This window comes from Phyllobates terribilis, unplaced genomic scaffold (assembly GCF_046119375.1).
Source record: "Phyllobates terribilis strain yellow unplaced genomic scaffold, ASM4611937v1 Scaffold_5__5_contigs__length_657084704, whole genome shotgun sequence".
Classification (NCBI taxonomy): domain Eukaryota; kingdom Metazoa; phylum Chordata; class Amphibia; order Anura; family Dendrobatidae; genus Phyllobates; species Phyllobates terribilis.
Genome location: NW_027362765.1, coordinates 499,547,341 through 499,568,348, shown reverse-complemented (window position 1 = coordinate 499,568,348; position 21,008 = coordinate 499,547,341). Strand labels below are relative to the sequence as shown.

At 42.3% G+C, this 21,008-nt stretch overlaps 1 protein-coding gene across 7 annotated transcripts in view; it reads left to right on the top strand.

Moving 5' to 3' along the window:
• Positions 1–21,008, top strand: part of PLCE1 (phospholipase C epsilon 1) — a 366,977-nt gene that overhangs the window by 334,731 nt on the left and 11,238 nt on the right. For all 7 annotated transcript variants that reach the window (XM_073685569.1, XM_073685572.1, XM_073685570.1 and 4 more), the window contains 6 exons: positions 2,401–2,662; positions 7,542–7,657; positions 9,187–9,315; positions 15,997–16,203; positions 19,080–19,247; positions 19,388–19,606. In XM_073685569.1, the coding sequence (XP_073541670.1) occupies positions 2,401–2,662; positions 7,542–7,657; positions 9,187–9,315; positions 15,997–16,203; positions 19,080–19,247; positions 19,388–19,606 (1,101 nt within the window). The remainder of the gene's footprint in view (positions 1–2,400; positions 2,663–7,541; positions 7,658–9,186; positions 9,316–15,996; positions 16,204–19,079; positions 19,248–19,387; positions 19,607–21,008) is intronic.

Here is a 21,008-nt window from a genome sequence, read left to right as displayed (position 1 = left end):
TCGGACAGAGGGACGCTTAGCCGATTATATTATATAAAGTTGTGCCGACACTAAAATAGCTGATTGCTGCTGGATCTGATTCAAACAGATGATTATTGTGTGTACTTGGGCTACGAACGTTTTCCAAAATAGAAGTGTTAATAGTTTATATTTATCAGTGAACAAAAAATGCAAAGTTAATAAAGAAAAGAGAAATATGGCTCAAATCAAGATTAGGTGTGATGACCGCCCTCAAAACCACATCAATTCTTCTAGGCACACTTGTACAAAGTGAGAGATTTGGTAGGATTATACTCAGGTGTATAAGTAACCAAGTATACCAAACCGTGGATAATGATAATTTTCATATGTAGGTTACAACACAACAATTAATGAAACAGAAACAGCTGTGTAGGAGGCTTAAAGTGAGTCGGCACAGAATGACTGTTCAAACCAAGTACAGGCGCTCGGTGCACCCTTGGCATGACCAAAAAGTTCACTGCACCTTCCCATCTACTTGTTTTCTCTCGATCTTCATGCCTCCTCTTCTTTATGGTCTTATAGAGCAAGAGAAGGGCGGAGGTAAATGGAAAACAAGTAGTTGGGAAAGTGCACAGAACTGTTTGGCCACACCAAGCGTGCACCATGCGCCTGTACTTGGGTTGAAAAATCATTCTATGTTGACAGGTTCCCTTTAAAACTGGGTAAGAAACAGACAAACTCTGCTACAAAGGTGAGGTTGTGAGAGACCATTTCATATCACTGGTCATACACCATGGCAAGCCTGACCACAGCAAGAAGACACAAGGTTGATATATTGGATCGGCAAAGTCTCTCCCAGGCAAAGATTTCAAACCACACTGGGGTTTCAAGATGTGCTGTTCAAGCTCTTTTGAAGAAGCACCAAAAAATGGGCAACGTTGAGGGCTGTGGATGCCATAGACTCATGAGTCAAAATGTGAAATATTTGGCCCTAACAGTTTGTTCGCTACAGGGCTGGAGAACAGTAAGTGTCTGCAGACATCAGTGAAGCTGGTGGAGGTACCATGCAAGTTTGGGGCTGCATTTCAGTAAATACTACCTACAGAGTTGGTACAAAGCCAATGAGCCAGTGAAATAGCAAAAAAATAGTGGTCACGAACAGCATATGGATACAAAATCTCTAAGTATGACCACATATATGTTAAAATAATAACTTTTATTATATCAAAACATAAAACATACATAATAAAATGTGGTGATAACATCACAGAGAATTTGCAAAGGAAGAATGACAGTGCGCCTTATACACAGATGACAATCAGAAAAGAGTGCAGTTAATACATAACCACAAAAATAATTACTGTTTGCACTGTAAAGTCAAGTGACCACAGAAAATGACTAAGGGAACAACATCTCAAAATATATAGAATGTAATCAGATCTCAAAGGCATACCTATATATAGGCAAAATGTCCCAAGTGAATAAAGTGTGCCTAGTGCTAATTAGTAAGGACAGACCTTAATATGCCTATAAAATCTAAGAACTGAGTTAGGAATACCCTATTCACATCTACATACATTTGTCATAAATCTACCACATTCATGGTGCATAAGGTGTATTACCTTGTGATGCCTGAAGCGCGTTTCGCTTGGCTTCTTCCAGGGGCAATTATGTTTGTCGTTATGTATTGACTGCACTCTTTTCTGATTGTCATCTGTGTATAAGGTGCCTTATCATACTTCCTTTCCAAATTCTCTGTGAGGTTATCACCCCTTTTTATCTATTATGTATGTTTTATGTTCTGATACAATAAAAGTTATTATGGTAATATATGTGTGGTCATACTTATAGGTTTTGCTGCATTTCAGTAAATGCAGTTGGGGATTTTGTCAGGATTAATGGTGTCCTCAATTCCGAGAAATACAGGCATCTGTTTGGCTCCAAATTTATTCTTCAGCAGGACAAAGACCCCAAACATATAGTCAATGTCATTAAGAACCATCTTAACACAAGAACAAGGAGTCCTGGAAGTGATGATACGGCCCACAGAGCCCTGATCTCAACATGATTGAGTCAATGCATGATTACAAGAAGAGACAGAAGGATTTGCGTAATCTTACATCCACAGAAGATCTGGTTAGTTCTCCAAACATCGGCAAGATGATAAAATTAAAGGTGATGAGATGAGAGGAAATCCACTTTTTCCAGTCCTATAATATGCTTTGCCATAAACTTGGACCAAAAGTAATTAACACATTGGTGAATACAGATATGAGTGCAATATATATTACATTGGATTTATGATTCTTCTTTCTATAAACCAGTTAATGAGGACTTTTATGAGACGCTCTTTACAGGACAACGTCTCTGCGCTTTATCTATATTAGGTAGTCTACACCTTCAACAAACTGTAAATCTGAAACTGTGCTTGTCTTACAGATTGTCTCCGGACAGAATGTCTGTCCAAGTAACAGTACAGGAAGTCCTTGCATTGAAATTGATGTGCTTGGGATGTCAGTGGACAGCTGTCACTTCAGAACTAAACCCATCCACCGCAATACTTTAAACCCAATGTGGAATGAACAGTTTATGTTTCGCGTCTACTTTGAAGATCTTGTATTTCTTCGTTTTGCCGTCGTTGAAAACAACAGTTCTGCTGTAACTGCCCAAAGAATTATTCCTCTTAAAGTTCTGAAGAGAGGTAATCTTTCATTGTCGGATAATCCTTCACTGTGATATGCACCATTACCTTGCTTAATCTCACTCGTGTTTATGTAGCCAGAAGTTTCCTCAAGTGATCAGCACTGTAGGTTGAGCAAAAAAAGGCCACTAAGAATATGATTTATTGTAGTACATGGCAGTATAGGAAAAAGTATCATGTGGTATATGTCTCGAATTCATAAACCAAAATATTAGGACAGGATTAATTATTGAGTGGAACAAGAAGAGGCACTATCCTCCTTAAAGGGGTTGTTTGTTTTCAAACATAATTGGGACTAAGGCAAAACGGAAAGTATACGAACAACTCATCGACCAATGCAAGTCAATGAGGTAGTTCACATGAACGTTTTTCCACTTGGACTGATGGTCCACGTGTAAAATATTGCAGCGAACTGTGATCAATTTTTCAGCTCAAATGCAACCTGCTCAATGGATTCACTAAAAAACTGATGCCATACAGACACCATCCATATGGCATCTGTTTTTATGCATCCATTGCAATTATTAACATAATGAAAGGTTAAATAGAGTTTTTTATTTAACAAATTGTTGATATAAAAACCTGATGTCATACGGATATAAAAAAAAAATTGCACGTGGATGACAATATGGATGAAATTTTTTTTCTGGAGGAAAAAACTGATGATTTTTGCATACACATCTTTCATTTATCCATTGAAGCCCCTGCTGCTCCAGTGTCTCCTCTCCAGTGCTTCCTTGGTTCACAGGACTGAAGTGGTGATGCCCTGTCTGCAACATGTGAGAGCTGCAGCCAATCACTGTCTTATGCTGTCTGCTTTGGAATCACTGCTGAGGTCAGTGATTGGCTGCAATCAGGGGTGGATTAAGAGTAGCAAGGGCCCCGGGCAGTTTAGAAGGCACGGGCCCCCCACCCCACACACACACACACACCTGATGTATCACGTGACATGTCACATGATCCCCTGTGATAGATCATGTGATAGTTCACGTGAAATTAATTTGGCACAATATTAATTATAATAATTTTTTTTAGGCTGTGTGCCCACTACGCGTTTTTTAAGCGTTTCCGCAGCGGCAATTCCGCTGCAGAAACGCTTAAAAAACGCTTGGTAGAAGGTCTGCCATGTTCCCCAATGATAATCCGCATGTGCTGTGCACATGCTGCGGAAATTTCCGCTGCAGATTACCATTGGGGAAAAATCCGCAGCACTACCAATTATTTTGCGGAAGCGCGGCACTTTCGCTGCCATTGACTTGCATTGGAACGCATGTAATCCGCATCACTGCATCTGTACATGCAGAATCCATGCGTTTCAATGTGCGGATGGTACCCGGGTTTGGAGAAGAGGAGACTCTCCTCCGGAGCCGGGTACCATAGAACCTGTAAAAAAAAGAATAAATTAAATATTATACTTACCTTCTGATGGCCCCCGGTGTCTTTATCCGATGCGTCCTGGCTTGCCGGCAGCTCGCGATGGTCTGAAAAGGACCTGCCATGACGTCATTTAGTCATGTGACGGGTCACGCGACCGCTGACGTCGGCAGGCCATCAGAAGGTGGTTGCATGGATTTATATAGTGTGACTAAGTTGTCAAGCACTTTCCAAGTGATGCTAAAATCGCTTGGAAAGCGCTTGTCAACCCGCATGCGGAAATGCATGTGAAGAACGCTTCACATCCGCATGTCCCTGGCAGGAAAAACGCATGTAAAATCCGCATGTACAATCCGCATGTGTTTTTTCTGCCAGGGAGATGCAGAAACTCTCAAAAAAAATCCGGAAAAAATCTCAGAAAAAAATTTCTGCATCGTGGGCACATAGCCTTACATTAATTGTATGACTCAATATTGAGCACACGTAGCCATCTATACACAGCAGGAGGCCGCACGGAGCCATCTAGACACAGCGGGAGGCCGCACGGAGCCATCTAGACACAGCGGGAGGCCGCACGGCCCCCCCTGGAGAGACAGCAGGAGGCCGCACGGCGCCATCTATACTCAGCAGGAGGCCGCACGCAGTCACGCACACAAACATATACATACACGCATAAACACATTTGAAACACAAAAATACATATAAACAGACATCACACAATGATATCTGCCTATACATACACATACACACACTCTCTCTCTCACACACACACACACACTCACTCACCATCCCCCGGCTCCAGTCCTCCTGGCTCCTGCTTCTCTCCGGTGGTAAGTAGCAGTGCAGGCCGGGCGCGCACGGCGTGACGTCACAGCTAGGAGACACGGCCGCGCACAGGGAAGTTAACTGCTGCAGTACTGGCCCGGCCGAAGAAGAAGTAGCGGCGGCCGCTGCTGGGGGAGTGGTCCGGGGCCCCCCCTCCCGCCACTGCTACCGGTATGTGCCGCGCGGCCACACATATAATGAGGGCAATCCGGCCATAGCCCCCCTGGAGCTCCGGGCGGTAGCCCGGATTGCCCTCATTATAATCTGCCTATGGCTGCAATGGTCACATGTTGTAGACAGGATGTCATTGTTGCAGCCCTGTAAACGAAGACCATCAAGAAGCAGCGTAGAGGCAATGCTGCAGCGACAGGGGTGTCAACAGGTAACTTTGTTAAAGTATTTCAGCCTCAGACCCAATTTTATTTAAAACACAATAGCTTAAACTAATAGGAATTCAAAGTTCCTTAATGTAAATTTTGGTCTGTTCTATATCAATAGCTATAGGAAAGATTTGGGGCCCGATTCATCATTTTAAACTTATGAAGTAGTTTTTATTTATTATAGTAAATAGAAGGAAGGAACCGCAAACGTAACGTTTCATGTAAATAACCTCCATTACACATGTAAAAGCTCTCAAAATAAGAGAGGCCCAGCGCATGGGGTGAGCTTCCCCCAAGCAAAGAGACAAAGTCGCTGAAATGCACCAGTTGAAAACTCCTCCAGAAATCTTACTTCAGGCTGAGACTGGAGTGAGATGCAAGAAAAAATTCAACATTTGGTAAAAATCACATTTTGTGACTCTTTCTAGAACATCCAGATAAGCAAAATGGTCAAAGGAAAATAAAAAAAGACCTAGAAAAAACAACTTAAAAAGTGGCACAAAACTTATAGAAAATAAGGTGCAAATATTGAAGTCACTCAAAAGCAATTGCTTTAGAAAAGTTGATAAACATCAATTATTAATCAGGACCATAGACTTCCTTTCTTACACTATTTCTTTCCTTGGTATATTGTAAGGTATGTGGTACAAGAGTAAAACATGAAAAAAGAAAAGTATGATTTGTGATACTCTGGAGTTTTTTTTCTTGGTACATGTGTTTAAATGTGTCCACCCATCTCTTACATTTGAAAAAAAAAAAGATCTGGTTTCCCGCTTCCCTTTTTCTAGAATTTCCTGGTGAGTCGGAGTACTCTTGACAGGTTACTGACTCCTCTTCCGGCATTCCTGTGTCTTTTAGCTGTGACCATGCAGGCTATATCGTGGCTGCTGTAATTGCATACCAAAAATCTAAAGTTCTGGTGCAGTAGCGCAAACTGAAATAGTCCCCACACCGGCTCCTATCTTGCTAAGTGATTAGGAGAATAAATTGCTGCAAAGTATTTAAGGGTACATCTATTTGCTAGAAAAACGCTGCAGGTTTTCTTGCAGGTTTTGGTGCAGAAAATAAATCCACAATGGATTACAGTACAAGCTACGTGGATGAAATCCCAAGCAATCTCTTCCACGCACTTACTCAAATCTCATTCATACGTTGCCGAATTTCTACACACTAAAATTAAGTAAAAAAAATCCTCAGTGAATTTTCACAGGGAAATTTTTAAATCCTCTGTTAATAATTTTCTGTTGTGGAAAGAACAAGTATTTATTACAGATTTTCCCCATTGATTTCAAAAGGGAAAACTAAATTTGCAACAAATTCCTATTGTTGCAGATTTACTAGAATTTCTTCCACTCTCGTGCTCACTCTTGTTAGGTCTCCTGCCAGTTTCTGTATTTTGGCCTCCAGCGAAGACATAGCCAGACGGCCCATGAACACGGCAGTTCAACATTGCTGGAGCTGAAGAGTAGACACCATCCAGGATCAGGAAAGTGTGAGCATAGGAGCCGCATTGATTGAGAGTATACTTTTTTTTTTTTCTAATTTATACCCATCCACAGAGGCAAGTCCACAGATAAATCTGCACCAAAGTCTGCAAAATTTGGGGCTGATTTGAAGCTGTACATTTCCCTGAGGCTTTTTGTAAAACCTTGCACCAGTCAAATTCTACACTGCCGCTCCCTGATAGCAGTCCTAGGAAAGGTTTTCACTGAATGCGGCCTCATTCCTAGGAATTCATAGTAATGGCCGCTGCAAATCATATACTGTGACAGTAAACCATTGTACATGCTTGTGTATAAGAGTGCAGGCTTCGCACTCCTCACAGTGTCAGAACATCTTCATTTATTCAGCTTTTTAAATGTTTTCTTGAGAATTTCTAATGAAGCTTGTTTCAGACATATCTTAATTAGTATTTGGTAATTGATGAAAAAAACAATAATGGCTATAGTAGGCACTTTCGTGCTCATTTTTAGGGCAGCAACACATAAAAAGCTAGTTTGCAAATAGTTCTTATGTAAAGAAAAAAAATCCTCATTTTTTGTGTAAACTGCACCTATGCGGAGCTCCATGGCTGCCAACTTTGTATATTACAGATGATGGATGTGTGGGTTGATTTTAGTGACCCTGTGACCTCTTTAAGATCTGGTAGTATTGCCTGTATATAGACCTATATTCGTTTTGGTGTCTTCTCAACAAAAGCGTTTTATGGTTTAGTTCTTTTTAGCTTTTGTCTTTCCAAGTAACGATAATGTTTTTATTCTTGTGGTGACATTTTATATTACTTTTACATTTATCTGCAGGCTACAGGCATTTACAGCTTCACAACTTACATAATGAGTCTTTGGAGATATCCACTCTGTTCATTAATAGCAGAAGGATGGAGGAGATCCCGAGCGGCAGTCTGCCCGCATCTTTGGTGGGTAACTATTAAGTGCTGTCAGCTTCTAGTGACCATATGGGCAGTGTTTATTCTGTATACTGTTTGAGTCTATAGATTTCTCAGTCAAAAATGTTATAGTGAACAGAATAGAAACAAACTAACCCTTTCTGTAAGTGTCCTACATCATCAGATAGTATTGTACTTTCTGTATGTGTGAAGGAATCTATGGCATTCCAGGCTGCGCTAAAATCCTTCGAGTTATTTATTTATGTACAGACAGTACAACAGCAGATGGTCAGCAGTTGCCTACGGCCGTTTCGCTCACACTGCGCTTTCTCAAGTCATCTTGGGAAAGTTGAATGTGCTTGACAAAGACCGTAGGGAATCTGCAGACCATTAGCAGTTGTACGGTCCCCCCATCGTTTTATACACAAATTAAATAAATAGCTTTATGGATTTTATCGCAACCTGGTGAGTTGCTACATATTCCTTGGTACACATTGCTGGACTGTTTTTGACTGTTGAGCGCTGTCAATTCCCATTCTGATGAATATATATATGTGGTAGTGCCGACCATAGGTTTCTTTATATGATATGGCATAACATTACATAACTGAAATTTATGTTACACAGTGTCAGAGTCTATGAGAAACAAATTATTTCTTATGTAAATACAGTAAAACTTTTGAGACAAAATTGCATTGAAAGGTGGTCTCTTCTAGGGAGGTGGTCTTCCCAAAGAAGATGGCCAGCTTGCATAGCATGTGGTGATACTGCAAATCTGATCTGGATTAGGGGGCGATCTTTTCACCTCAGTGGTCTTTTGTAAAGGTTTCACCATTCATGGTAAACTGTCTTAACCGGTTATTCTAACATCATCACTTCAGAAACCTCCAGTGATCTAATAATCACTTATGTAATACATAGAGCGTCTCTTTGTGAGCACCTAATTGCTCAGGGGGCGTCAAGCAGGGGACCTCCTTTTTGAAGTCTAAATGACCCCACTAAGGCATATGGAAAGGTTTTGTCTTTATCCTACAACACCATTATTCACAATTAAAGAAGCACTCCCATCAAAGTTTTTATCCTAATATATTACAGACATCATATTATATAGCACTGTGCACTTACAGTTGCTCATTTTGCCCTTCTACCCTGATAATTCTTCTCTTTTGTCTGCTCTGTGTAGAAACAGGAAGTCTCTTGTCCCTGCATTTATCATTCCTCTCTCCAACTCCAGTGACTCATGACTTGTACAGAGAAAATTGACCTCCTGTTTCTACATAGAGCTTAGAAGGATTCAGCTAGTCAGTTTTTAATCACCTGATGTCATAGACCTAATGGAAAACATCAGAATTAACTGGGTAGAAGGGCAAAATGAGCAATTGTAAATACACAGTGCTATATAATATGATGACTGCAATATATTAAGAGGATAAAAACTTTGATGGGAGGAGGAGTGCTTCTTTGACGTGGTCTTTGTCCACATTCTGTCTGCTATCAGTAAGTTAAATGTCTTTTCAGTGTAAAACCTGGTTTGTTATAGTGTACCTTTTCTTGTAAAGGTTTTCAGCTCAGAAGAAAGGAGAGCAGAATCAACATTTAAAGTCACAGTACATGGAATTCCTGGTCCAGAACCATTTTCCATTTTTAGTATAAATAGTGGGACAACGGCAAAACAACTGCTGGATAATGTAAGTTTCCATTTTTTAACAGTCTTTTTTTCTTCAATAACTATTTCTTGTTTTATAGGTGTAGCTTCCCTCTCCTGGTCTCTTCCAGACCTCTATCTGTATTAATGTGTTGGTCTATAGCAGATTGACAGATTAAAAAAGGACGCCGTTAGTAGTAGAAAGGGTCAGAGAAAAATGACAGCAATTAAGTTACGTGGCACATTCTGATACATAGGGCACATATTCGTTTGTCTTTAATGGGAGCTTACCAGAATGATGATTTGTGGTTGTATGGATCCTAATACAACAATAAAAATTAAATTTATTCTATAGTAATCAAATATACCAGCATTGAGAATTAAAGGGGTTGTCTACTACTAGGACAAACCCTTCTTAAATGCCCAAGTTCCCTGAGTAAAATAAGAAGACCTTATTCTCACTTTCTGCACTGGCGCCATTCCAGTAATGTTGGTCCTGGGTCACCCGGTGCTTGTGTAATATTATATCACGTGCGCACTGCAGCCAATCAGTGGCCATTAACTGTTTGAAGCCTTTACTATTTTGGCAGAGTGGACGTCTGCTGTAACAAAAGAGTAAAGACTGCAACCATTCAGCGAGCGCCCTTTGGCTGCAGCCATCACGTGACAAAACAGTGTCATGTCACCTACCGGGACATCGCCAACATCACTGGAATGGGGATGCTGTGGGAAATGATTCTATCCAGTTTTTATTTGTTATGGGACGCTAAATTGAATAAGCAGGGGTTTTCCAGTAGTGATCAAATTAGCAAGGAAGTGCCTTGGGGGCGGCTAATGCTCTCTGTGTATGAACACCGCCCCAGAGCATTTCTCCACTAATTAGCATGTGGCTTCAATCCGTGATTCTGAGCGCTGTCACGTTGGATTAATACCAAACTGGTCTCGTTGTCTTGTTGTGCAGCAATGCCACCTGTCTCTGTAGTAAAAAAATCGTCCTGACTGGTTCTGTTCCAGCGGAACGCTTGCAAAATGTCATTTAAAAGAATAAGGTATTATTATCATTATTATTAATAGGGTGAGATCGTCAGTACCAGCCACTATTTTGTTGGCTTTGTTGTCAAGGTACATTGACATGAGTGCCCGGTGTGACGTATGACGTGAGTGTCGGGTGTGAGGTGTGACATGATTGTCGGGTGTGAGGTGTGACATGATTGTCTGGTGTGAGGTGTGACATGATTGTCGGGTGTGAGGTGTGACATGATTGTCTGGTGTGAGGTGTGACATGATTGTCTGGTGTGAGGTGTGACATGATTGTCTGGTGTGAGGTGTGACATGATTGTCTGGTGTGAGGTGTGACATGATTGTCTGGTGAAAGTAGAAACACTGGAAAGACTATTGAGCGCAAAATAGGGCTTTAACTGGTTAAAATAAATGCAAAATAAAAGCGATTTTATGCTCATCTTGATAAATTGCAACCTGCAACTATATTAAAGCATGTACCAGCTGCTGCACAACCGCGGATCAATAGACCAAAACTAGATGCAATAAGGAGTTCTAACGGTTTTTCACTGCACTGCTGGTCATCCACATGGAAAAGACGTCTCAAATCAAAAGATTCCAATAAGGATTTTTTATTTTTGCTTGTTAGAAATTAAAAATCTACGCGTTTCGAAATCTCTCCAACATCCTGATGAAGAAGCTGGAGAGATTTCGAAACGCGTAGATTTTTAATTTGTAACAAGCAAAAATAAAAAATCCTTATTGGAATCTTTTGATTTGAGACGTCTTTTCCATGTGGATGACCAGCAGTGCAGTGAAAAACCGTTAGAACTCCTTATTGCTCCATGATTGTCTGGAGTGAGGTCTGATATGAGTGCCCGGTGTGAGATGATTGTCTAGTGTGAGGTGTGACATGAGTGCACGGTGTGACGAGTGCCCCATGTGACATGATTGCCTGGTGTGAGCTGTGGCATGATTGCCTGGTGTGAGCTGTGGCATGATTGCCTGGTGTGAGCTGTGGCCTGATTGCCTGGTGTGAGCTGTGGCCTGATTGCCTGGTGTGAGCTGTGGCATGATTGCCTGGTGTGAGCTGTGGCCTGATTGCCTGGTGTGAGCTGTGGCATGATTGCCTGGTGTGAGCTGTGGCCTGATTGCCTGGTGTGAGCTGTGGCATGATTGCCTGGTGTGAGATGTGACATGAGTGCCCGGTGTGAAATGCCTGCTGCTGGAAGGATGGGAACACTGCAGGGTGAACAGTCAGATATGCAGAGGCGTCTCCTCTAACTATAACGAAAAGCAATTTTTTTTTCCCCAAAATTTTTTAAGTATATTTGATCCAATCTCTGCTATGTGAAATCAGGAGTTTTCATTTATATCTGGATAAAAGGATGTCCAGTAAAGCCTCCAGCATTCTTGATGGTCCTGCCAAGGACTTCATGTTTTGGCAGTCATCCTGGCAACGGTAACACGGAGTTTAAGCAATGAGAAGGTGTAAACCCGTCACACAACTGCTGGATTCACCCTTCACTTGTAGCTGTTTAGTATTAATCACTTTGATTCCATATATTTTAATTCCTACAGACTAAATGATGTCGCGTCTGAGCGGCTTCACTTCATATGAGACACCGCAGCAGTTAGACGGTGTCCATGCCTTGCAGCGCAGTGACATCTCTTGTGAGGCTCATTCTGCGCTGCCATCAGCCGCTTGATTTGTCCTATTGTTTCTAGGTCTCTTTTTCCCTTATATAGTCAGGCACCGCATTGTGTGCAGTATGTGAACTCCTGTCCTACGCTTTATCATGTTACACTGTAGTGAGGAGCAAGATGATGATATATATCCAGTGTCACTAGTAATGTCTGCTGGAATACTAAAGCATGAGAATACAGAAATGATCGATCAGTGTCATGAAGTCAGCAGGAATGTCCTGCGGCTGGTCACTAACATCTACTCCATCCAGGATCTGATACTTCATCACTTATATCCTACTCCTGAATAATTCAGGATATCTAGAACCAAAGTTTTCAGCCGCTTTGATCCTTTTTCATCATTGTAATTGCTTTTATGTTAATTACAGGTTTGCAATATCTAAAATGTGTTTTTTTTTCCAGACTCAATATAAATGGCCCACATTAAAGGAACCTGCCACCTTAAAAAATGTGTTTTACTTGCAAATATTCGGTTAATCTGTAGGTAAACAGTGTTACAATGCTGCCCGGCTGCCTTACTTAAGGTGTGGCTATCAAGGGAAAATGAAGTTATTTCCTCCCGGGAGCATGCACGGCGCTGCTACGGTCATCGCTTACAGCCCCACTCACTACTGTGAGCAGCGGGTATAAGTAAGTCTCTGCACTTTCATTGACAATACGCTGTGCACAGATTTGCTACAGAGCTGGCTGTCAATCAAAGAACCGGGGCGTGCTTACATCCGCTGCTCACAGTAGTGAGTGGTGCTGTAAGCGGTGCTCTGTGCACGCCCCCATGACTGAAAGCAGGTGGCTCCCAGGAGGAAATAACTTAATTTTTCCCCGGTAGCCACAGTTTAAGTAAGGTGGCCGGGCAGCATTGTAATGCTACTTACCTGAAGATTAACCAAGTACCTGAAGGTAAATAGCGTTTTCCAAAGTGACTGCAAAAGAAGTCTGTCAGCCCAAACTGACAGTATATACTTAGAGCATAGCTTGGTAGGGCAATCTAGCCCCTATAAAATCACTTTTGTTGGTCTAATCGCTTCCTCCATTCTGAAACAGAATTTTAACTAAATATACTACTGATGCTCGATACACTCTTATACTGTATGGAGGGCTATGTGGGGCCATTATTCTGTATGGAAAGCTATGTGGGGTCCATTATACTGTATGGAGGACTATGTGGGGCCATTATTCTGTATGGAAAGCTATGTGGGGTCCATTATACTGTATGGAGGGCTATGTGGGGTCCATTATACTGTATGGAGGGCTATGTAGGGTCCATTATACTGTATGGAGGGCTATGTGGGGTCCATTATACTGTATGGAGGGCTATGTAGGGTCCATTATACTGTATGGAGGGCTATGTGGGGCCATTATTCTGTATGGAAAGCTATGTGGGGTCCATTATACTGTATGGAGGGCTATGTGGGGTCCATTATACTGTATGGAGGGCTATGTAGGGTCCATTATACTGTATGGAGGGCTATGTGCGGTCCATTATACTGTATGGAGGGCTATGTGGGGTCCATTATACTGTTTGGAGGACTATGTGGGGCCCATTATACTGTATGGAGCACTATGTGGGGCCCATTATACTGTATGGAGGACTATATGGTGTCCATTATACTGTATGGATGACTATGTGGGGCCCATTATACTGTATGGAGGGCTATGTGGGGTCCATTATACTGTATGGAGGGCTATGTGGGGTCCATTATACTGTTTGGAGGACTATGTGGGGTCCATTATACTGTATGGAGGACTATGTGGGGTCCATTATACTGTATGGAGGACTATGTGGGGCCCATTATACTGTATGGAGGACTATGTGGGGCCCATTGTACTGTATGGAGGACTATGTGGGGCCCATTATACTGTATGGAGGACTATGTGAGGTCCATTATACTGTATGGAGGGCTATGTGGGGTCCATTATACTGTATGGAGGGCTATGTGGGGTTCATTATACTGTATGGAGGACTCTTTGTGGCCATTATACTGTATGGAGGGCTGTGTAGAGATTACAGTTTGAGAATCATACTGTGATGGGGTCACCATTCTTTGTTGGGGAGATTGAGGGAGGGGGTGCAGTAGGGTCATCATACCGTGCGTGTAGCGGAATTCATTGTGGGGGTATCATACTGTGTTTGGGGCACTTTTATTTGCACCATACTTTATTATCTGTATTATTCAAGGTTTTTTTTATCCTTTTTTATTACATATTTAAATTATGCCATTGAGCCATATGCTTTTTACTGCTCTTACATAACATATTATAAGATCTAGTAATTAAAACTTACTTTGTTTGTGGGACAACCCCTTTAAGTTTGTTTCATATAATTGATGATAAGGAAAAACTTCCTCAATTGTAGACATTTTTTAATAAATATCAAGGTTGGTGCGCGACTTTGTCTGAGCTTTTAATTTTGGCCTCTGTGTATTTACGTTTGACATCCCTGCCTTACAGGGAGACTTTCAGCACAACATGAGAAGTCAAGCACAAGCACTCTGTGAATCCTTGATGTGGCAGAGTAGTTCAGTACATCTTCACACCTTTTCCATCTATCCTTGCTCTCATTCAGCTCATGTAGAGCCAGAGCTGTCAATCAAGGAAGGCGGGGGCAGAGATCGATGGGAAACCGGGAGAGAAGATGTACTGAACTGCTTGCCATGGGCAAAGATGCACTGAGCTTGGTTTGATCTGTTATTTTGTGACTCCCTTTAATTAGTAGATGATTAATGGAAGAGAGTATGGGCACACCAGTCAGCTCCTATTTGATATCTTCAGGGAAATGGCTTTGTTTTTAACCATTTCATGACCAGCGATGTTTTGGCTCTTCATGCCCACACCAAAATCTCACCTTTTTATTTGCATATAGTTTTTTTTCTCATTTTTTCTCAGTCTACCCTCAAACTCCCATGCCCATAATAATGTGAAATATGTGTACTATATAGCACAAACTCTATATTAGTTCCAATTGTATTTTATATTCAACATCCTCATCTTAGACATTTCTGGCATATCCATAGGGTCATCACTAGAGATGAACGAACCCGAACTTAAGAGTTTGGAATTCGTACCGGACAGTTAGTGTCCAGTGATAAATGATGAACACTGACTTCTCCCAGAAGTCCGTTACAATGTTCGGAGTTCCCGGGGAAGTCCAATGCAGACAGAGAGAAATGTTTTCGGGTCCCATACATTTCAATGGGGTTCAGGTTCTGGTTCAAGTTCAGATAAAGTTCTGGCACCCAAACCGAACTTTGGACTAAAGTTCTGGTCAGGTACCAGAACCCGAACTTCCATGGGTCCGCTAATCCCTAGGACTCATCACCCCAGATCTGCATCTCTTTCCTCTTTTTTTTTTACCTTGGTTGTTTTTGGAACGTGCATAGATGTCAATGGACAGACGCGTGCATGTACGGCCACTTTCCACTGACAGCAGATGTGAAAAGCATGTGAGAAACCCTATTTTCAACATAGGTGTGGGTCTCATCTATCACACTTATGGCATATTTGGTGGATACAGCATAAATGTCTAAAGTGAGGGATGTCTATGATGGCACAGTAAATCCATGTCTTATGATACATAATATACGTATATCTGACATTACTATGCATGGAAAAATTAAAGGATTAATCATTTGAGTTATAGATTACTTTTTGAAGAAACTACCTTAGACCAAAACATGGTGAGGTTCACTTGGACCTGTGCCTATCTCAAATACAAGGTTCTCTAACTTGGCTGTATCCACATCTCCCAAACAGGTGAATGGAGATGGCCACAGATCCGGGGTGGTACCTGCATCTATCGGACATTCATGGCATATCCTGGGGATATGCCATAAATGTCTAAGATAAGAACTCCTTATGACTTTAGACCCAGCCCTTTGTACATAGCAAGTCCTCAAAGTGCAGACATTTTATGATTACAGATGGCACCCCTAAAATGGAGGTTAAAAAAAAGCCATAAATAAGTGGGTCCCAGACAAAATATTGTGAATTAACAATACATTGTTTTCTGGTTTGTGCACAGATTCTGGCTACTAAAAACAGACCGGAAACAAGCAAGGATTATTTCTTAATGGAAGAAAAATGTTTTATATCAAAAGACAAGAATGAATGCAAGAAATTGCCATTTCAAAGGGTGCTGGGCCCAGAAGAAGACATCCTGCAGATTCTGAATAGCTGGTTTCCAGAAGAAGGATATGTGGGAAGAATTATTCTCAAAACTCAAGAAGAAGTATGTTTTCTTTGAAAATGAATTAGCTGCTGATGTACTTTGTGTAGTAAAATCATAAAATGTGCTTAAAATAGCATGTGGTCATATGAGAGATAAGAGTCTGGCTCCGAGAAGTGTGGAAAGAATAAAGGGGAAATCGAGGGTGGAATAGGGACAGTCAGTGAGAAGAAAATCATGGTGAGAAGGAATTACAGGAACACTCCAGGCCAAACCGAGGCCCTGTATGATCCCTAGTGTGGGGGATTTTCTTTTGGGGGATTTTTGATTCCTGCGCCATGCATCACTGGCTCAGACACTGCACATAGTGCAATGTAACTCACTATGGCACAATGTATTTGTTTTGCCTAAGTGTTTTTTTTGGAAATTATTACATTAATATAGATATGGATTTAGTTATTGGATGTCTTATATTCTTATGTGACCATGTCAACTAATTATTTGTGTAATTATGCTATTTGGGGGATTTCTGCAGCTTTTCTGCATCTCTTGACATCAAAAACGCTGCGGAAATTCCGTGTGTTTTTCATGCGTTTTCATACATTCTTTGCACTGCATTGTATAGGAAAAACGCAGGCAAATCCGCACAAAGAATGGACACGCTGCTTATTTAAACGCACATGAAATCCTGTCAGGAAAATTCCTGATCATGTGCACAGATCTTCCAAAATCCAATAGAAAATGCTGGGATAAGGTTTGCAATGCGATTTTGGGGCCAATTCCACACGGATTTACTGCATCAAAAACGCATAAAAAACGCACTGGGTGCACATACCCTAAAGCAGAGGTCCCCAACCGCCGGTCCGCGGACCAAGACCGGGCCGTTGGGGTTTTTCAGCCGGTCCGCGGCGCCGCTGACAGTTGTAGAGGATCAGCAGGGAGAAAGCCAGCATGTGATCAGTAGCCTATAAGAAAAGAGGAGGAGCGACTGGCAGTGAATAGATAATTAGCCATGCGGCCCTACTCGCAGAATGTGCTCAGGCAGGAGCAGGGACAAGCAGGTCATGTGTGTCCAGCGCTCCTTCCCCTCCTGCTAGCTGCGAGTTGGAGGGGGAGGGGCTCTGGATGCTAATGGGCAGCTAGATATGACGTCAGGTGTCCCACCCTTATGACTCCTGTAGCTGTGTTCTGGTGTCGTGCGGCCCAGCAGCAGATTTTCTGGTTAAAGTGAAAAAAGCAAATAACAGTGAAAATTCATAGCAGCAGTGGCCTTAGGGTATGCGACTCCCCTGAGTACTGGGGCAGCCAGGCCGCTCCGGGGATATAGGGTAGTGGTCATCATCATCAGATGGGACCTAGATGGGACCGTCTTGTTGCAGGAAAACAAGCCCAGTGCTCCCTCTGATCCAGGGAAACAAGCCTGGTGCTCCCACTCATTCTGAACCTATGGTAAGTTGAATCACATTCTCATTATAAATGTCATAATTATATGATAAGTATGCACTAAGCTCCACCCCTCCATAACCCCACCCACATATGACCAAAGCCCCGCCCCCACCCCCACCGGGCCATTGAAAACTGGTCTTGCTTAAAGCCGGTCCCTGGTGCAAAAAAGTTTGCCGACCACTGCCCTAAAGGATAAAATAGTCTTTTTTTTAAGGTCTGTCTGTGGGAAAGGTTTTTTTTTATACTGTTCTCATTATCCTTAGATATATTTGAAAAAATGGTGATCTCCTTAGTTGTTGAATGGGCACTTTATTGTTATGAAGTTTTGCATGGTGTCCATTGCATCAATGGTTAACCCTCAAAATACTTTCTCTGATCATCTTCCATTCTGGAGGATTCAGCCTGAGCGAGAGAAGAGGCCTCCACACTAATTCATGGTGACCATAAATGTTCAGCAGGCGTCGTTTACCCAACAGCTTTTCCTCCTGACCTACGTATACACATGTATACATCTGTTTGGCTGAGTGTGCCTGTGTTCTGGATGAGGAAATGTGAGATAGATGCTTCCATACTCCTCTGGCGGTGGCAGCCTACCTCACTTAACAGCAAAAATGTCCCATCCTTTTTTTTCCCCTATTGGCCAAAAGAATGTATTCTGTATACGACACAAATACCAGCTGGTGCCACCGAAATCATCATGTTCAGACCACAATAGTCTAATCTGCAAGGCCAAGTTTAGGGTGCCCTGATTAAGGGAATTTATACTGATCATATGACAAAATAGGTAATATGGATAGGGGTTGCTGTGTTTGAAAACCCCTTTTAACGAAGTTCTTCATATGCAAATTGTCTCTTCATAGAGGAAGAGAACTAGAACTCTAGCGCCACCTACAGGAAGTAGCAATCCTAAATGTCAATATCGACCCTTTAACGAGCTTTGTCACATGACTTAGGATAAAAGCCCAAACTAAAATCTCAATTTGCAGACACTGTTTTTTGGGGTACTGCCCAATGTTAGTGCAAAGTGTGAGATCTGATTTGGCTGGGTGAGAGGCGTCTGACCGGTATCCAAGGGGTAACATTTCTCCTTGCGGAGAGTGACTATGTCAAGCCTGACATGCCAAGGTGAGGAGACTTTTTTAAGCTGTAATGCTCCTCTGGGAAATTAGTTCTTCAAAATTACAAAAATCTTTGCTTTTTTTTTTTTTGAAAAACAGCAACATGGACTTAGATACCGCAGCATGTGAACAGAGCTGAACTACATTGCCAGTCACAGCCCATGGACAGTAATGGCACTCTTTCTGGAAAAAAATCAAACCCTTTTTCTAATATTGGACCACCTCTTTAATGTCAAAAATAAACCTGCATAATAAAAATGAAGCAAAGGCAGTGTATAATATAATTGATTAGTAGCCATTATACGTTTTCTCTGCTGTTTTCTTTGATTGTTGATGGATGTTTGCAGCCCAATTGCTACTTTCATGTTTCCTTAGAATCTAAATGACAAAAATGTACTTGTGGAGGAAAAGGAAGAAAAGGAGCTGCCCGTCACTCCAGATGATGACAGCTTCTTTGTCCAGGTGCATGATGTTTCTCCAGAACAGCCCCGTACGGTCATACGAGCTTTACGATTCAGTACAGCGCAAGACGTTATCCAACAGGTAACTGAAGAGTCTCACCGCTGCCAACATTCAGGGAGATCCCACACGGCTACTCAATCCTCTGTATCTAGAACGCTACACAAACCACAACTTGTGTGTGCTAATGGGATTGGTAACATTCATTTTTATTCTTATCGCAGGCCCTCACCAAAGCCAAATATTCATACACCATCCTAAACCATCCCAACCCGAGCGACTATGTGCTCCTGGAGGAGGTGGCAAAAGACTCGTCAAACAAGAAGTCGTCAACCACAAAAATATCTCAGAGGGTCCTCTCTGACCATGAATGTGTTTTCCAGGCACAAAGCAAATGGAAGGGAGCAGGGAAGTTCATCCTCAAATTAAAGGAGCAGGTCCAGGTACAGTAACCTTCAGGATGTGTGTGGATGTTCTTTAAGCTGAAGTATTTGGAAATTGTAACACCTTCTTAGATTTCAGAGAGGATGTCTATGTCGTTTCCGGTCAGTCGCAGTTACAGGATTAAATGTCTGCTCTGCAGACTGGTACATTTTGTGCACGAGCTGCCAGGCACCTGCTCTGCCTTATCACTCTCATGTCTTTGCTTTGAAGATAGTATTACTGTCAAATATAACTTTGTTGAAGGTTGAAAAGTGAATCAGCTTCACTAAGTAACGAAAATAACTTGTTAACAGTGAACACTCATATGGTCTCACTGCGTATAACCATAAATGAATAAAACATACAAAGTGAGACCGGAGCGCTGATCCTTCTAAATGTGGCAGAGATCCAAAACAGTGCAAATAAATATTGTTGTGTAGATAAAATAATTTCCCATAGTAGTTAAGAGGTTTATAGTAACTTCCCTGGGGTCTGAGACAGATCTGGTCTTTGGTGATTAGCTGTAGCGGTGTCAAAACGTCGATAAGCTGCAGCCAATCACTGAACTCCGCAACACTGACGATGTAGGCGCTTGAGCCACTGACTTCAATGATTGTCTGTAGTGCTGCTGAGATGAACTCACCACTACAAAATAGACTGCCACAACAGCGAGACACAGTGCTGCACCCAGGGAAAGTAAATGAAGGTTGGTAGTCTATGGACTAGAGTTGTCTGAAACTGGAAAAACCCCTGTAATAATACATGTCTGATAGACCTACCGCTCTCACAACAAATAGCTCCCTTTGGCCTCACTCTTCTTACACATACTGCTATACATACCCTATCTTATGATTGACTCCCACTATCTCAGGGACTGCTCCCCATACTTCTCCTCTGCTATACAGACTGCTCCTAATTATCCCTCTCATGTACTGATCCATCTTCTTTCTCGCACAGGCTGCTCAACATGGCCCCCTCTCTGACACCTACTTCTCCCTGTGCTCACTCTCCTTTCACATAGACTGCTATCCTTCCTTCTATATCATGGACTGTTTTCTATGGCTCCTCCTCTGAGACTGCTCCCCATGCCCCTCCTCTGTTAAATTGACTGTTCCCCATCTCTCTCATATCCTGCACCCCATGCCATTGTTAACACAAAATACTTCCCATGGTCCCCCTTCTAACAGACTGCTCCCATGGCTCCATACATAGGCGAATTATAATGAGGGCAATCCGGGCTACCGGCCGGGGCCTCGAGTCTCCAGGGGGACTATGGCCGGATTGCCCTCATTATATGTGTGGCCCCGCGGCACATACCGGCAGACAGTGGCGGGGGGGGGGGGGGCCGGACCACTCCCCCAGCAGCGGTGCACGGCCGCTGCTTCTTCTTCAGTTAACTTCCCTGTGTGCTGGACCGGCCGC